Source organism: Brachyistius frenatus, unplaced genomic scaffold, assembly GCF_029030835.1.
Source record: "Brachyistius frenatus isolate BFR_SWC_R1_liver_20210118 unplaced genomic scaffold, ASM2903083v1 Contig_6, whole genome shotgun sequence".
Classification (NCBI taxonomy): domain Eukaryota; kingdom Metazoa; phylum Chordata; class Actinopteri; family Embiotocidae; genus Brachyistius; species Brachyistius frenatus.
In genome coordinates this window covers 222,892-241,494 of record NW_027210605.1, presented here as the reverse complement: position 1 = coordinate 241,494, position 18,603 = coordinate 222,892, and the positions used below count along the sequence as shown (strand labels likewise).

The window sequence follows — 18,603 nt, the reverse complement described above, 5'->3', positions numbered from 1 at the left end:
CATAACAAGACTTGACTTACAAACAACTGGAAAACGAATGATGAGTCCTTTTGTGTATAAAAACTTTGTACATGTTGTTTCCATGCCCCAGTTACGTTGGTTAACATCCTTCTGGCAGATAACACGGTGGCAGTGGCTGTCTCTGAAGTGAATGTGCATTTACCACGGCCGTTATGTAAATCACAGGTGTTACCTCAGCATACAAGCTTACAGTGTAAAATATGGAAACAGGTGCCGGAGGCAAAACGCCTCCGCCGAGGAGCTTTGTATGTATTTGGAAAAGGAATAAAATAACAAACACCCAGGTGCTCACAAATTGTGTAGATTAATGCAAAAAAAAAAAAAAAAAAAAAAAGTCTTTCTTTTTTTTTTTTTTTTTCCCCCCCCCAACTTGTTTTCTGTTTTTGTTTTTGAAGTTACATGTGAAATTGATTCTCCAGATTTGAGAGTCAAAAACGAGATAAAACTTGTGGATGCACAAAATGAGACTTTGTAAAAATACAAAAAGTTTAAGAATCTTAGGCGAAAGGTTGTTTTAAAAAAAACAAAAAAAATTCTTTCTTTTTTTTTTCTTCCCAATCTGGAATGACCACATCCACTATGTACTACCGGTGCTGTAACTATTAAATATACATGACTTTAAATACTATTTATTATTTGTGGGTGACTGTTGTATGTACAGTAAGATGCTACAGCGACATGTTGTAAGAAAGAACAAATAAAGCCACTTTTCAGTAAAACATCACTCTTCTCTACATATCAAGTGAACCGTCTGGATTTCCGAGTAAGACGCTCTAAACACTATGAAATCAAGTCAACTCATTCCTTCACCAAGTAGCAACACTTACTTGTGCAGCAAAACGCTTAAATAGAAGACTACAGAATAGATGTTGGCAGGCAGTGAGCTGAAGAACGTTCTCTGTGTGAATTAAGTTGAACCACAAACAATTTAATAACTTTGAATAAAAGCGCAACGATGCAGATATCATTACTGAAATCGGTCTCATCTGTTTTTCAAAGAGAAACGGCGCCACCCGTGTGTGAAAAGTGGTACGTCCCAGAATCCGAATCCTACCGTGATACATACAGAGTGGTCTCGAGTTGCGGCTGAAGAAAACCTCCTTCTGTGACCCCAAAAACCTTTAACTTCCCAAATCATTGCAATGCAGCCAAGAGGACGTATTAAAACACATCGACGTGACCCAGACCTCTTTTAAGATTTCATTAAAACATCGTCATACGCGCGGCTGATGTTGCGGGACCAAACCACGAGGAAGTCACTGTTCCGCTTTGCTCAGCGTCTCGTTCATCTCCTGCTGGATCGCGTCCTCACCTGGAGGACAGCTGGATTTAAGGAGTCCTTTCTCAAGAATGAAGAACTTCTGAAACTCCTGCAAAGGAAAGAACGGGAAGTCAATGTGGTTAAGGACAGACTGTACCCGTGCTAAGGCTGCCACCGTCATAAAACTTTTAATTAACGATGAACAGTCACATAAAGTCACACAAAGTCTGTTTATTTTATACTACTATTAAAGTAGAAGCATAATGACGGCTTCGTAACACCTTATAAAAAAAAAAGACTCGCCAATTATTGGCACTGAACATTATAATACATGCGTATATGAAATTGCAATGCTGTTTACCTTTTGGGCTTTGCAAACGAAAACGTAAACAAACAGAAATAAACTGAAGAAGGGGACGCAACGAGATGATGTCGTCAGAGGAGCATCAGTCAAACATTAAACAGGGAAACAACATGGAAACATAAATGGAAATATAAGATTTCGGTTAGTTTCATGTGCGTTTATACAGCCGAGTGGAAATGAAATGATTCTAACGATGATGCAAAGTGACTGTTCAGCTCAATAATTTTGACAGGTCTCACCTTACAAAGAGGTTATATCGGAATACATCATTTTGAGTTAAAAGTTTATATACATGTGTATTCTGAAGGTTGGTGGTTCGATCCCCAGCTCCTCCTGTCCACACGCCTAAGTGTCCTTGAGCAAGACGCTGAACCCTGAATTGCTCCCGATGGTTTACCATCGGCATGTTGTAAGTCGCTTTGGATAAAAGCGTCAGCTAAATGAAATGTAATATGTTTAATATAACAATATATATACACACACACACACACACAGTTGAATTACTTGTGACATTTTCAACAGAATATCTAGTAATCTGTAATCTTTTACATTTCAAAAGTAACATTTCCAACACGGGTGGTGGAAAACAGTTGTTGTGACCGGTCCAGAAAGGAGTGCATAAAGCTTTAGCCTGATGTGAATTAAAAGATATTCACTCCAGTCCATCCACTGGCCATGAAGACCATCGAGTGTGCACTTACTACTTTGACAGGGAGGATTACTTGCCTCCAATAACGAGAAGAAATCCTCCACCGAAGCCTTCATTCCCCCAAAACAAATACCGGACCGGATTTGAAACGTTTCATACCCAGGAGTCACTTCGACCCGAAATGGGTTGAAAAATGCAGGTTTTATTTGACTTTATTCCTTATTCCAGGTGGCGCTTTGTGCGCTGTCAGTATGGTTTGATTTGAATTGCAGATAGATAATCCATCACATTAAACGATAAAGTTCATTTCAGTTTGTGGTCAAATCTGATTTGAACTCTCTAGATAAGTCACATAAAGTCAGCTGCTGCACTAATTAGACAGGCAGAGAAGAAAATGTAATTAAACTCTTATCTTCCGGCTCCCAAGTTTCTCGTCCCAAATAATTCAGTCAGCCAAACGTACCTCTTTGAAGAGATCTCCGTATGTTTTACTGAGGTATCTCAGGAAGGTCGTGGTCCACTGCAGGGTGGTGACTTTGTCTGTATCCGAGTCACAGAACGGCACCATCGTGTTCAGCTCGTCACAGCACAACCGGATCCGCTTCCTGTTCGATAGTACAGGCAGTAAATACGTTTTTTTTGTTGTTGTTTTTTTAATCAGGGCACCTCAAATGATTCTCTTCGATCCTGAAGTGTCGTGTCCAATTACTTATAGAAGAAATAATGTCTGTTCATTTTGAACTGAAATACACGTCACAATATCTGCATGTCAAGCAACAACATATTGGGTTGAAGCAGCACCAACTTTGGGAACCCCTGGACTGAACTAGTGAGTGTAGTGCTGCAATTAATTATGATCAGTAACAGTGTTTCCCAAAGCCCAAATTACAGCCTAAAATGTCTTTTTTTTTTGCCCGACCAACAGTCCACAACTAAAAGATTTATTATCAAAAGGTTTATTATCAAAAGGTTTATTATCATCGAGGACTAACAGAACCTGAAAATATTCACATTTAAGCAGCTAAGCATTTTCTTAAATAAAAAAAAATGACTAAAAACAATTGGAAGATATTTTTTTTTTTTTTTTGTCAATCAACTGATCGATTTGTCGATGAATCGTTGCACCTGTAATTTAGTGTTTGTTCTGCCGTGTGCCAAGAGATTAAATATTGGACACGGTTCCTGTGATGGATGACGGACATTTAAAACCGTTTAAACTAACGACATGCTAGACTGCAGGGATCATGTGTAAGGCTGCGGTGACGCAAAATTCAGAAAATGAAAATGAGTAATGAGTCCCACGAGGTCACGTCACGCTGTGGACGGTGCAGAGACGCCAGCAGGCGTTCGCGACGGCTGCTCACCTGCGTTCCCTCTCCTTGCTGTTGTGTCTCTCCTTGCGCTGGCTGATCGACAAACAAGGTCGTGCTTTTTTCTTGCCGTTGTTTTGTGACTTTCCCGCCGAGTCTGCCGTTTGCTTGGCTTTGGCAGCCTTGGTGGTCAGAGAGCAGTGGACGCTGCAGTGACTCCTGGCGGCAGCAGGTGTCGCCACATCCTCTGTTCAAAAAAACAAAACAAAAAAACAGGCGTTGGTGAGACCAAGTAAGATTTCCACGTGTATTTGCAGCGTGCGGTACAGAAGACAACAGCAAAACATTTACAACTTTTGAAGCAAGCTTAGATATAGCGTCTCAAATATTACTTTCAATCATCACCAACTGCTGCTCCTCTGCTGGATTGCCGCTGCTGGTATAGTGAACTTTTGAAGCGACCCTCTCTGGGTGAAGGTTAAATAGAAAAGTCTTGGGGATGATTACACCTTGATGCTTGTTAGGTTCAACCATGTGGGCAAGAACCTGAGATTACAACAGGAAAAACAAGGATTTAACAGCGAGTGCTGCCTGTGACTAATGCTGTGATAAAAATCCATGTTGAGGTTTTGTTTTTTTTTGTCACCATACCTGCCCACACATGTTGGTGACAGGGTCAAATACACCTCCTACATACGAGCTAGGAACCTCGAAACCATTTGCTCTGTCAGGTTCCTTCCACTTCTGCTTTTGAGGTTGTATGACTGCCTCTTGAGCCTCGGTCGACTGCTGAAGTATCGTCAAAAAACTGAAACAAGACAGCGGAGATTTTGCACATAGAAATAAAAACGTTATATTTTACTATGAGGGGGGGAAAAAAAATAGTCAAATACGAATCCTACTTGCTGAAAACTGCAGATTGAAAATCCGGCTGAGTTGTGATGTCAGCCGACATGGTGTTAAATCTTTTCTCCAAGCAAACTCTCGCAGCCGATCTGGATCGCTTCTGCGAATGTGATCGAACGCCGCCGGCGGGTGGATCGATCGCACTTTCTTCACCTCTGATTCTGGCCAGCACAAAACCCGGGACCTCCCCGTAAGACACTGGTGTCTTTTCTCCTGGCATCACCAGACAGTGGTCATCACTGGAAGTTGACAGGTCAATAGCTTGAGTGGATGTGAAGGGAGAAATCCCTGTGGATCCAGTGGTGTCTTTAAGCATCACCGTAGCGGGGTGAGATCTGGCATCGGGGCCGTCCGGAGGCCCAGCCTGCGTTTCCATGTGCGCTTGGAAAAAGTGCTGAAGATGTGAATATTCAACCTCCGTCATCTCCATCAGACCAAACTCGGTGCCCAGCATCTGGCCCTGGTCGTGGGTCGAACACCCGCTTTGGCTCAAAATCAGTCCGCCAGACTCGACGGCTTGCTCTCTGGACGAAGCGGATACGTTAACGGTTTTATAAGTGGAGGAAAAGGAAGACATCTTTCACTGCAGAGATGGGAGCAAGATCGGGAAAAATATTATTTATCTCATAGGTGGAGGGAGTACTCGGCAATATCACGATGAAATAATACTCAATTACAAGAAGAAGTCCTGTCGTTATAATTAAGCAAAAGCACAAGAGTCCTGTCGGGGACATGTGATTTAAATATCACAAATAAAAGTCCTCAATATGCAAAATGGCCCATTTTAGAGTGTTATATCTATTGTACATAAATAATTGGAGTATGTACATTTTAATGTCGTGGTGGTAGAGCTAATTTACACACATGGTGCTGTTAAAGAGTCTAATCTACCTATATTAATGCATAAAAGCATCTGGTCACATATTTTAGGTATAAAATGTTGATCTGAAAAGTAACTAAGAACTAACGCCGCCATCTAAATGTGGTGGTGTGGAAGTATACAGTGGCATTAAATGGAAAATATTCAAAAGTAGTACAAGTACGTCTAAGTTGTACTTAAACACAGCACTTGAGTAAATGTACGTCGTTACTTTCCACCACTGGCTGTAATCACTTCAACTGTGCTGTTAGCCTTTTTACACTTTAGTCTGCGAAAGTTGCATACATAATTATTCAAGTTGGCCTAAACGACCAAAACAATCTTCAAATTTTTAAACATTTAAATTCCCAAAAAGCGAACTCGCGAGCCAAAGCCAGTTAATGAGGAATTCAGCTAAGCTAACGTCGGCTAATTAGCATTCGTATCTCGATTAAAAAAAACAAAACTCGCCATTTTAAAACGGGTGACGTCAATAAAAACGCCTTAACATATTTTTTTTTTTTAAATTTATTTATTTATTTTTAAATGGACAATAACGAAGCCGAATCCCTCTCGTAATAACGCAGTAGCGGTTGTTAATTATCAACATTTGCGTTGTCTTTTCTTTTTTCGGTTCTTAAACTTACGTCTCTCTCTCTCTCTCTCTCTCTGTGTGTGTGTGTGTGTGTGTGTGTGTGTGTCAGCTCCGTCCTCGTTAACTTGCGGTGGCAACAGACGTTGTTGTCCGACTGCCAGGTGCTATGTGACGGTTGTGTACACGTCGCGAGACGCACCCGCGCGGATCAAATGTATCAGAACGTACTTTGTGTCCGTCTCGAGAGCGCGAGTTTCCTACATTTCAGAGCCTCGTTTGTTATCAACTTTGACCGGTTCAGTTTCACAACCCTTCTTCGTTTATCTTGCGTTTGAAACCCTCGTTTTATTCCGAAGTTACGCTTCGAAAAGACGTTTTAAAATAAAAAATGAAACGCACACAATGCAAACAAATTAAGGTCTTAAAACTTAATTTTTGATTTGATTGCGGTGAAGTTTGACTTTATTTCTAATGGATTTACGCAAAATCAAGTTATGTTAACATAAAATTCAATTATGAAAATCTTGACTTTTGGACATCTGCATATTTAACCCAGCTTCATGTGTGGTGGGTTCAGGTTAGATTGGAATTGAGGGAAATTTAAGTATTTAACTATATGTTTGCCCATGATCACAACTGTGTTTTTGCTGAATGTCTAATAGACAATGAACTATCCTAAATGGTGAGATATCACTGCTGTGGTAGTGGTAGCTCTTTTTTTTTTTAATCTGCCCTGCTGTTCAAACCTCACTGAGCATGCTGATAAATAAAGTATTTTTTTTGGAATGACAAAGTCCGCATTTGATCAGATATTAAACAACAATCGAAGTCTTTTAACAATCCCCAATCTTTTAATGCCATACAATATACTAAAAGATGGCATATAGTAAACAGATTTTTTTTTTAAATAATAATAATAATAATAATTAAAAGTACATTTATAATTGGCCTGACTGTTAGATATACTGGGGCAGTTTTAAGGATTAAAAAGTACTCGATAGAAATCAGTCAATCAAAATTCCCAAAATAGTAGCCAATTCTTTTTTTAAAGTGGGGAAAATATATAACTATGCACAAATATATGAAATTGCAGTGGTAGTTCATATCTTATAGCCTATTTATTAGCCCTCAGGAAATGACATGCACACTAAATGTTAAGGCAAAAGGGAGGAAATTAATTAAAATAACAGTAACAGTGCTTGAATTACATTAAACTACTATGGTTAGCAAATCTTCTGCCGCCCCCCATTGGTAAGACTGGAGCTCTACAGGAAGCCGTGGAGGGTCATGGACATTATTGCCTTTTGCACACCTTTTTGTCTTAAAAATGTTTCCTGCTCTCTTGCTCACTTATTCTCAATTCCCATGTACTTGTCACAAAAAAAGCCCTAAAAAACAGAGAAGAGCAAACCAAAACAAGACAAACCTGCACACTGCCATGTCATGATTCAAGATTGGATTGCCCCAACAATGTAAAGGTTACACCAGAGTAAGTAGCATGGCAGAAAGCATTTTCCCTGGAATGGGGAACATACCATTAGGTGACAAAACCAGTTAAAATCTTTTCACTTTGGCTGGAGGATTTGAAATCTTCTACCACTGGATACTAATTATACACATTGATTGGAAATATGTTAATAATTCATTTCAGAGTTTGATTTATCTCCATAATGGAAGAGCCGGCACTGCACTTTAATATGTGATTATTTTGGCAAAGCAATAGCTTTGGGTATACTCATGTAGCTATAAATCAATCCAAATATCAATAACAAAATTAGACATAATACAAATTGAAAAAGGTATCTGACTTTATTGAATTTTTGCATCGTAAAAGAACAATGAAACCAGTAATTTTTTTTTTACCAGCAGATGAACATACAAGCCAGACAAAAGCTACTGTATTGACAGTATGGCTGTGTTAAAAAAAAAAAAGACAAAGAAACAAAAACTGTACATTTTCTCTACAAAATATTTCCGACTGTTTCCAACTAGATATGCACATCAAGCGGAATTTACAACTGATTAATTACATTTAGGAGGCCTTTAGTCATAATCAAATAAAAAATACATATCTACTTTGAATGCAACAAAACAACACTAGAACTCAATGAACTCAAACACATCTCCCTATGACTAGTTCCATATCGAGTTACAATGTCAGATTCTTCACATGGCTTTGCCTATGGATCATGTTGAAATTACAGTAATACATGGTTAACCATTCATTGAGAAAAAATACATTCAGTGGGTTATGCTGAAGTATCTCTATCCAGTGTGATGATTATAAGCATTTTTTTGCAGGTAAAAGTTACGAGCCTCAGTGTCCCAAAGAGTTCGTATGTTGGGATTTTCTTCCTAATTTGGCTCAGCATTGCTTTTATTTCCATCACTGTCCATACTTTGATTGGTTTTAATTTCTACATCTGCACCAATTCCCTGTTCATTTTTTTCCTCTTCTCCCTCTGTGTTTGCAACTACAGGTGTGCTTATTATAGCAGCAGGACCTCCCTGTCCTTGACCTGCGACAGGACCTTTTTCTCGACTCACTGATCTACCTCTACTCTGCTCCCTGCCCCTTGGGCTACCAGTTTGCTTTTGTTTCATGCTGAAGACATCAGGATTCATATGATTTGGGAAACGTATGAGACCTTCTGTTGGAGTAGGAAGTAAGGCACCTCTGTGTCTCGGTGGTTTTATGGCTTGCTGATTTTGTGGGTTCTCAAAACCGGGGAAAGATTTTCCCTCACTGTTTGGACCTAGACCTGGACCTAGGGACCTATTGAACGGTACTGAATGTGGATCATGATGGTCTTGGAATCTGGCAACATGATGAGGAACTCCTCTTTCCCTATCCCTCATGTCCGGGCCTCTGCTAATATACCGTGGGCCATCAGACCCTGGACCTTCACTGTTTGAACTTCTGTTTCCAGGTCCTGGAGTTCTTAAATCTGGACCTCCTGGGCCTCCTCTATCAAAGCCTTCAATCTCAAATTCAAATGGACCTCTCCTTTGTGCTCCTGGTCCTTCCACGTTTGGTCCTCTCATTTTCCCCCTGAAGTCTGGCTTCCTGCAGTCATTCCCCATACCTGGATGCCCTTGCATATGTGATCCTGGTCTTCTACCTCGACCTCTATTGTAGTCTTGTCCTCTATTCTCTGAATCGCTTTCCCGTCTGTCAAATGACCCAGGATCCCAACTATCTGGCTCGCTCCATTCATTTCCATGTCCTCCCCTACGAGGCCCTGTGAACACCATATCTGGATTATCCCAAACAGGCTCTGGACCCCTGCAACCAGGACCATTCCAGTCATCTCCTGGAGGCCTAATAGGCCCTGGAAATTCCATATTTGGTCTTCCCTGTATGGGCCTGGGCCCCCTACGACCAGGGCCTCTCCATTCACAACCAGAGCTTTGCCTATTATGTTCTTGGCCTTGTTCATCCGGCCCTTCTTGGGTAGGTCCAAAACTCCTATTGCTATGTCTTTCCCAATCCTCTCCTGAACAACCTCTTTCATTTCCTGAGGCCTCCATATTGGGCCCTCTTTCATCTGACCATGGCTCCTCAGAGTCTGTACCTCTCCTATCAGGTGCAGAGCCCAGGAAGTCTGGCCCTCTTCCTCTTATGTTTCTCCTCATAGGTCTTGGACCCCCAAAGGTTCTGCCTGTCCTATCAAATCCAGGGACCTCTATATCTGGGCTTTCTTGAATAGGTTCAAAAGGACCTTCCCCAGGAGGATACTGACTCCCCATAACTGTTCTGTCAGGGCCTGCTCCTCTGAAGTGTGGACCTCTCCTATCAAACTGTGGGCTCTCCATATCTGGAGGTCTTTCTGACTCAGGACACCTGAACGGTGGGCCACCGGGAAAGTTCCGTCTATTTACTGTTGCCTCCATATCTGGAGGTCTTCCTTCTGGCCCTGATTCCCTGAAGTTTGGACCTTCTGGCCCTCTCCTCTTGGGCCCCGGGCCCTCTATTTTTGGACCTGCATGTTGAAGCCCTGGTCTCCCCATTTTTGGACCAGGCCCTCTTCTGTTGAATATTGGACTCTCCATACCAGAAGCTGGTCTCTCTAACCAAGGTCCCCTGACATCTGAACCTCTTCTGTCAGGCCCTGGATCCTCCATATTTGAATGTCCAACTTCTGCACCATGTGGTCCTTCCTTCTTCTATACTGTAAGGCCCTGGACCTTCCATACCTAGACCAGTTCTTTCAGACCCCAATCTTACGAATTCAGGCCCAGCACCCTCCATATATGGCCTTCTCCTGTCAGGGCCGTGTCCACCAAAATTTTCATCTCCTGGTCCTCTCCTGTGAGGCACTGGTCCATCAAGTCTCCTTTCAGACCCTTGTCCCCAGAAATCTGTTCCTCTTGGTCCTCTCCTTTCAGGTTCTTGGCTGTCCATAGAGGGACCTCTCCTTGCATGTCCTGGCCCACTAAAATCTGGACCTCCTGATACTCTCCTGTCAGGCGTTGGACCACCCATAGCAGAATGTCTAGCATCAGGCCCTAACTCACTGAAATCTGGCCCCCCAGGTCCTCTTCTCTCTGGCCCAGGACCCTCCATACATAAGCCTCTGCTTTCAGGCCCTGGTCCCCTGAAGCCTGGACCCACATACCCTCTATTCTCAGGCCCAGGGCCTTCCAAAGATATATTTCTCCTCTCATGCCCTGGTCCGCTGAATTCCAGATCCCCACGTCTTCTCCTGTCAGGGCCAGGTCCCTCCATAGACAAACCTCTGTGGTCAATCCCCGGTCTTCTGAAATCTGGACCTCCAGGTCCCGTCCTGTCAGGGCCAGGACCTTCCATAGCAAAATCTCTGCTTTCAGGTCCTGGTCTTCTGAAATCTGGACATCCAGGTCCCCTCCTGTCAGCCCGAGGCCCCTCCATGGTAGGACCTCTCCTTTCAGGTCCTGGTCCTCTAAAATCTGGACCCCCTGGTCCTCTTCTGTCAGGACCCTCCATTGTTGGACCTCTATTTTCAGGTCCTGGTCCTCTGAAACCTGGACCTCCGGATTCTGTCCTGTCAGGACCCTCCATGGTGGGACCTCTATTTTCAGGTCCTGGTGCTCTAAAATGTTGACCTCCTGGTCCTCTCCTGTCATTCCCAGGACCCTCAATGGTGGGACCTCTCCTTTCAGGTCCTGGTCCCCTGAAATCTGGACCTCCTGGTCCTCTCCTATCAGGCCCTGGACCAACCATATCTGGACCTCTCCTTTCATGCCAGGATCCCCTTAAATCTGGACCCACTGGCCCTTTGATGTCAGGTCCTTGACTCTCAATAACTAGACCTTTCTTCTCAAGTCCTGATCCTCCAAAATGTGGACCTGCAGGTCCTCTTCTGTCAGGCCCAGGGCCCTCCACAGGTAATCCTCTTCTTTCAAGTCCTGGTCCAACAAAATCTGGACCCCTTGGTACTCTCAAGCCAGGTCCTTGATTGGCCATAGTTGGAACTCTCCTTTCAAGTCCCGGTTCTATGAAATCTGGACCTCCTGGTCCTCTTCTGTCATGTACTGGGAACTCCATGTCAGTACCTCTCCTTTCAGATCCTAATCCCATGAAATCTGGACCTTCGGGTCCTCTACTATCATGCATTGGGTCCTGCAAACTTGGACCTCTCATTTCAGGCCCTGGCTGTCTAAATTCTGGGCCTCCAGCACCTCTTCTATCAGGTCCTTGGCTCCCCATGCTTGGCCCTCTCCTATCAGACTGATGGACTCTCCACTCATCTTGTATCAATGACCCTTGTCTGACTGGATCTGAGCCTCTCCTATCTTGCCCTCTCCAATCATCTCTTATGTCTGATCCTGGGATATTCCAATCGGAGTCTCTCATTTGTGGACCCAGGCCTGTATTTTGAGTCCTCTGAACAGGACAGACAACTCCTGGTTCTGATTCTTTCCCATCTGGATTTGTGATATTTGGCATATTTCTGTCTTCTTGATTCATTTGTTCATTTCCCCTCTCTAACCATGGACTCTCTTGTCCAATGTGAGACATGTTAGATACACCACTTTTATAGTTTGACCCTGGTGTTCTCATGTGTACACCTCTGCCTCTTTGTGGGCCCTGTCTTTCATCTGTCATTGCTGGGGATGATTTATCAGATCTTGGATGTCTACCATCTGAGCTTGTAGATGTGTTTGAATCAAAACTCCCTACTCGACTATCACCCATCCTGCTCAAGTCAGCATTTCTGCCCTGTGGATGAAAACCCCTTTTCCAGGGGCCCCTTTCATCTAAAGATGGACTGCCATCATGCCTTGGTTGCCTTTGAACTCCTCTCAAATCTCTTACATCCCTTCCTCTCATATCGGATCTCAAAGGCTCATTTTGTACACTTTCATCCCTATATTTTTGGCATCTACCTCCTCCTACAATATCTGCCTTAATTTCAAAATGTGAACCCCCAGGTGATTGCTCATTAACTGTAGCTGATCCCCTTGTTGAAAAAGGATTCCCTGACCCCAAGCCCCTATTGTCAAGCCCAGGTCTATTTGACAAAGGGCCCTTCGCAACGGGATCTCTCCTTTCATTTTGTACACTTGGTTCTCCCATATGCAAATCGGTGACAGTTGGTGCAAGCTTTTGCGTCATATCATTGCCTGAACTTTTAACTTCTGGGTTCATACCTTCCACAGAAGAACTTATATCCGTATTGTGATGCTGAAAACGTATATCTCTTATATTTGGCTCTGAACCCTGCATACATGTCCCTGGTTCCCTCACATGTTTCCCTTGACCACATTGGTCTTGTATGTGTGGTCCAGGACCCCAAATATTGGGGCTCATGCCTTGCATGCCAAGACCTCTTATATCAGGCCCTGGAAATCTAATTCCAGATTTCCTTAGATCTGTCAGTGGTCCCCTATGTCCAGGTTCTTTCATATATGGACTAGGATTCTTAATTCCTGGATCACTCATACCAGGTCCTGAATATTTTGTCACAAAGTCTGGTACTGGGCCCTGCATATCTGAGGGTGTAGCTCGATGTGAATGTCCTCCCTCTTGACTAATCACTTCTGGATTCTTTAAGCTAGAGCTTCCTAGTACTAACTGATTATCTGTTTCTAACATGCCTTGAATTCTGACACCAGGGCCTTGCAGATCTAGAGGTCTAAAATCCAGGTTTTTTACATTCGATATTGGCTCTCCAACAGAAGGACACAATGTTTTGGGCATTGTTGCTTGACCACAAATGGGAAAAGAATTATTTTCAGCTTTAACAAAAGGCAGTGAGACACTCGTGTTCTCCTCTGGATCTCTGATTTCCTCAGTGTTAACATTCTTCTCTACACTGCTAGGTTTCAAAAACTGTGGCTCTGGATCAGGGCTTTGAGGTGAATCTCGAATGGGGGGATCAATTTCTCTTAGAGGAACTGTGCTGTCAATTTTGTTCATAAACAGAATTTCTTGTTGAGAGTATTTATCCACCTGAGTAGAAGAACCACCAACTGTATTATCATGGTCACTGATTGAATCTTTTTGAAGTTCCTGAAATCTTGCTGATTCTGAACTCTCAAGCTTCACATTATGAAGAAGTTCATCTGAACAGGAAGAAATGTCTTTCTCGGGGTTCTCGACAAGATTGAATTCTAACTGATGTCCATCAGGATCGTTTTTCATAGTAACTGGGGAAGATGATGATGTGTTACTCTTTACAACCTGTCCAACAATAGAGTCCTGAGCATTGCACGAAACACCTTCATTTTTTGATTTCTCAAAGACTTGAGGGGGGGATACTCTGTGCTGTTTTGATGAAAGGGACACAGAATCATCTATTCTTGGAGATGATGGGGATCTTCTATGGCCATGAGAATGTCTGTGTGTAGCATGGTCTTTGCGATGGCGTCCCTGCCGTTCAGATGGATCTCTAGATCTGTGCCTCGACCTGTCTCTTTCACTTCTTTTATGTCTATCCCTATCTCGACGTCTCCGGGAATGTGAAGGAGAACGCCGCTGTGACTTTCTTGAAGGACTTCTATTGGGATCTCTTTCACGACGACTCCGCCTCTTTGGTGATGACTTTCTCTTTCTGCTGTGGGATGAATTCGGAGATGTAGCCTTGTGCCCGGCACTATATCTTGGTCGAGAAAAAGTATCAATGGCCTTTTTACTTCCTGCTCTAAAAACATCCTCTTGGATTTCATTAAAAAGTGATTCATCTTCCGGATCATAAGCTAGGTCAGAATCTCCAATCTCTCCAGCGGAGGAATATTTGTCACATTCCCCATCGTTTACTTGTGTTTCATCTTGCTCTACAACACTGTCTGCATCATTTTTCAAATTAGGGTCGGTAGTTGTGTTTTCTAGATTAACAGTTTGTGAATCCACATTAGAATTATCCACAGTGTCTGTAAGGGGGCTTGCCTTGGCTGCTGATTCAGGAATTTTTGACTCTGTTTGCATTTTGCCACTCTGCAGAGATGATAATTGGCTTAGTGGCAAAGATTTTGTTGGTGGAGACATCAGGGAATCAGAAACAGAAAAGTGAGCCATGAACATACCCACGGCCTCTCTCTGCTGACGTAATGCCTCTTCCTGCTCTTTCAACTGCCTCTTTTGCTCTTCAATTTGCTTGTTAAGTTCCTCAAGCATCCGCTGTTGTTCACTCAGTGTTGCAGCTGAGACAACCACAGAGCCTGACGGAAGGTTTGACTTTAATGCAGCTGGAGCAGATGTTTGCGCTGGAGTCGGGGTGGAAATTGGTGCTGGGCATGATGGAGAATCCAACATTTGAGTTGGAATAGAGGGCTTTGTTAAAGCAATTTTACTTTGAATATCTTCAAAGATAGTCTCATCTTCTGGATCATAGGCCACATCATCTTCCACAGAGCCTGATAATGCAGGGCCATCTGCCTTAACTTTTTGTTTTGTCTGTCGCGCCACCGTTTCATATCCCACTGCTGGATCATACTCCTCCTCTGGGTCATATGGTCGGTCAAAGTCATTTTCCTCCTCTTCTATCTTTTTGACTTTGGATTTCTGTCCATACTGTTGGACAATAGGATCCACCATTGATCTGGACACCTGAGAAAACCCTGGGATCTTCTTAGCACTTACTTTTGGTTTTGTAGAATTTCCCTCAGAGGACGCCACGGAGTCAGACTGCTTACTGCCAAACAAAGACTTCAAAATAGTCTGTAGTGGTGTCTTTTCATTGGGTGTTGGGGTGGGATTCTTGTCAGAGATGCTATTAGAGGTGGACTGTGCAGCAGCATCAATGGCTGAGGTAGAAACAGGAGGGGTCGCTTTAATGGAGGTTACAAGTGATGGTATGGTGATTGAGCCTGAAGAGGAAGAGTCTGATGGTGACCCAGGGCATGATGGCGTACCAGGACGGATGGTACTAGCAGGAGTTTCTGGATCATAGGGTTGGAATATTTCTAATTTGTCAGAGCCATAGAGCACCGGCGGTTTTGGGATCCACATAGGGTCTTTGGACATGTGAACTTTTGGCCTCTTCTCTTCAGTGTCCTGTGGCAAGCTTGCTGGACGTTTTGCCCTCTGGACGATTGCTAGTCCCAAAAGAAGATTGGGCCGGTTTTTTTCAAGCCCTGAAAAAAGGGGGGATGAATAAATCATTAGAACGCATCTAAATTAAACTAAATTCATTTAAACCAAAGTAGGAGGGCAACTTCTGTCACTACAGCTACAATGACAATTGTATATACAGTTCTCAAGGCCTTGCAGTGGCTTCCAACATACACAATAGAAATGATGAATGATGGATGATCCCTTCCACCCACTGTGTATCGCAGAAATACCGTGTGCTGACGATATTATATGCAACTAGTTTACACAGTAGTAAGCAGAGGGTGGAAACAGTGGTCGTTCGCTTTCACTTTCTAGATTCAAATTATTAGAAACTGCTAGTTGTCTAGTTAGTTACTGAATACATTAATTACTTTTTCCCCCCTAATTGGTTGAGCTCTTAACTCATTCCACCTCTGCCTGGCCCCCGTCTCCATACCAGTTAGGACTGCGCAGACTTTGTTTGCGCATGACGTCAACACTGCAAGATGGCAGCACCCATATTTTGGCTGTATTTTTTGGGAGCGGTCATGTCATCTATCGTTATAGACAGTCTATGGTTTAGACTTATGGCTTCAAACCTATTTGGCCTGTTTCATGAACATGGCTCAACATTATGCAATATCAACATATTGGCATAATTTCCTTTTAATTACTCTATAGAAGAAAGTAGATTACTTTATCATCATGTTACAGATTGAACTGTGCCCCCTGGATCCCTCATTCTGACCCCTTAAACAAATTACTGAAGTAGGTGACCGAATATTCAATCGGTCAGATAGTGGAGCCTAAATATAAGTTGTTACCGTTGAGCCTATAAGGTGTTAATACAGGTGGTCACCCAAGGGAAATGCCAATATTTAAGATGCAGTAATATTTTCTCACCTGGCCCTTGAAGAGGTTGTAGTATGGATGGGATCGATTCCTGTGCGCTGAGGGGGACAAGGTAAATATCCTTGATTGAACGGCTGCCATTGGCAACCACACCGAAACGACCTCTGCTGCTGAAGTAGGAAAACAGGGAGACGTAGGCCACCTCTTCCTCTTCTGTTGCAGGGTGAAACCGGATCACACATAACTCCTAATGAGCAAAAAGCAGACAAAAGAACACACAAAATGTTGGTATATTCTCAACATTATCGCACAGAAATAAATAAAAAAAAATGCCCTGCTTGCCTTTGTAACGGAGGTCTTTAGTTTTGCGACATAGTCCCAAACTGTTTGAGGCATTATTCGTCCTCCGATTTGTATGGTATCAGGTAGATCCTAAAGAACACAAATAAAACAATGTTTTTCATATCTTTGCTCTTTGACAATGACAAATCTTTTCTGTTCAGCTTAGTGAACTAAAGTTATTTTTGTGCGTTGCTGTACCGCTTTAAGATTTTCAGCCGATCCTGACACCAGATAGGCCTTGGTGACAAACTTGGCAACAGTGAGCATGTTTAGAAAGCCTTTCCACAGGATGTCATGCGTTGCCAGGAACTGAGCAGTGTCACCGTCAGCTGGGGAATCAGAGGTCATGGTCCTGAAACACAAACCACAACAGCACAATAACAATCATATCAATACATCATACTGATTACCCTCAAATATGTACAATCTTAAACAGAATAGAAGAAAAATGATTGGGCCTTAGTATACTTCCACAGTTCTTTTAAATACCTTGAGGATGAGCCATAAAGTCTGGGGTCTGCGATAGAAGATGGCTTCATTAAGATAGATTTAGGTAATGTTTTCGTAGGTGGTAGTGAGGAGGCTGGTGCTGAGTGCGAGGCAGTAGTCTCTTTAATAGGGGTGTAAGGGGCTGCTTGGTTGAGGGTAGTATTACTAGAACCAGCGGCACTACTGGATGAAGCAGAGAATCTGCTTGCTGCAGTGCGGGGGTCACGCCTTGTAATGGTTACCGTGGAGACAGCTGGAATCACAACTGGTGTGTATGCTCTATTTGGTGCCGTAGCTTTAGGGGTGTCTGGGGTTGGGGACGCAGGTGACTCCATGATAGGGGAAGCAGGAGACTCTAAAGTAGGGGAGGCTGGAGAATCCATGACAGGGGAAGCAGGTGATTCTACTATAGTCAATGCTGGAGTGTCAATAATAAGGCGGGAAGAAGGCTCCATGAGAGAAAATGTGGGAGAATCCATTTCAGGTGAGTCAGGTGGTGCCAGCAGAGGTGAGATATCTCCTGCAGACTTCCTCCAAGATGGTTCACGCTTTTCTCTTGATACAGATATCTTGGGCTTTTTCTTTGCTGGCTCCTCCTCTTCCACAGGGAGTACCTGACCTTTGGGAAGGAACGAGAAACAACTTTGAACAACTAACAGTAACAACAGCTGGTCATTGGACAATAATGTTTACTCTGTGTTGAACAGTCATTGTCAAACCTTTTTTTTTATTATTACCTGTACATATCTTGCATTTCAGGTCAAAGAGGTGAGCTTTGTGCTCTGATGTTGTGTCCTTGAGCATGCAGGCCAGAATATCTGGCACAGCACGAGCCTGGCTTGGTCGGCTAACTCTGGTCTTGAGAGCAGGAGCAGGAAGAGTTCTCTTTTGCTCCTGTGAAACATCATATACCAACACAAGCAAACAGACAACAAGACTTAACCCACATAGATATCATCTCATCTATATTTCTTTCATAAAAGATGTTTATAGGGAGTAGAAGAAACAGTATAATGACCAAAAAAAACATTACAATTCCATCAATGTAGTGCAAATGAGATAGGTACATACCGTGCTATAAGATTTTCTGTCTGGTCTAGTAGGATTCAAACTTGGCAAATCAATCTTCACTGCTTCAGGCTTCTGCAAACTTGTTACTTTAGCAGCGACATCCTTAACCTAGATGCAAGAATGCAATCGAAGATGATAATCACTTTACACAAAAAACCTTAAGACATATGTGGCCTGATTATAAGTGCAAGCATAAAATCAGATTTTGTTTTAGCTATTGTGTTGTGTTGTACTACAATTTACCTCTGTTTTTTCTTTTGCACTTGGCTCAGGTGCCTTTGTAGCCTGCATATCCTTCTGGGTCATCCTGACCAGTCTGAAGGGACCGATTTCTCCACGTACAACCCGATACAACAAGCCCTTGAAG

General features: G+C 43.0%; 3 protein-coding genes across 3 annotated transcripts in view; all 3 read right to left on the bottom strand.

The window, feature by feature from the left end:
- Positions 1-384: 384 nt before the first annotated feature.
- Positions 385-5,088, bottom strand: LOC138615491 (transcription factor-like 5 protein). Its single transcript, XM_069689160.1, has 6 exons — positions 4,508-5,088; positions 4,257-4,413; positions 3,998-4,151; positions 3,660-3,852; positions 2,759-2,900; positions 385-1,391 (listed from the first exon to the last, which is right to left on the bottom strand). The coding sequence occupies exons 1-6, from the start codon at positions 5,086-5,088 to the stop codon at positions 1,278-1,280; spliced, it is 1,341 nt and encodes a 446-aa protein (XP_069545261.1). The 3' UTR covers positions 385-1,277.
- Positions 5,089-7,755: 2,667 nt separating this feature from the next.
- On the bottom strand, positions 7,756-16,577 carry LOC138635562 (uncharacterized). The gene is made up of 2 exons (XM_069723106.1): positions 16,386-16,577; positions 7,756-15,523 (listed from the first exon to the last, which is right to left on the bottom strand). The coding sequence occupies exon 2, from the start codon at positions 11,186-11,188 to the stop codon at positions 10,475-10,477; it is 714 nt and encodes a 237-aa protein (XP_069579207.1). The 5' UTR covers positions 11,189-15,523; positions 16,386-16,577; the 3' UTR covers positions 7,756-10,474.
- LOC138615490 (death-inducer obliterator 1) overlaps positions 13,745-18,603 on the bottom strand; it is a 25,187-nt gene continuing 20,328 nt past the window's right edge. The window contains exons 10-19 of the mRNA XM_069689159.1: positions 18,480-18,596; positions 18,237-18,344; positions 17,903-18,059; positions 17,166-17,784; positions 16,875-17,028; positions 16,668-16,766; positions 16,386-16,581; positions 14,741-15,523; positions 14,474-14,590; positions 13,745-14,004 (exon numbers count right to left, since the gene is read on the bottom strand). Of these exons, the coding sequence (XP_069545260.1) occupies positions 13,745-14,004; positions 14,474-14,590; positions 14,741-15,523; positions 16,386-16,581; positions 16,668-16,766; positions 16,875-17,028; positions 17,166-17,784; positions 17,903-18,059; positions 18,237-18,344; positions 18,480-18,596 (2,610 nt within the window). The remainder of the gene's footprint in view (positions 14,005-14,473; positions 14,591-14,740; positions 15,524-16,385; positions 16,582-16,667; positions 16,767-16,874; positions 17,029-17,165; positions 17,785-17,902; positions 18,060-18,236; positions 18,345-18,479; positions 18,597-18,603) is intronic.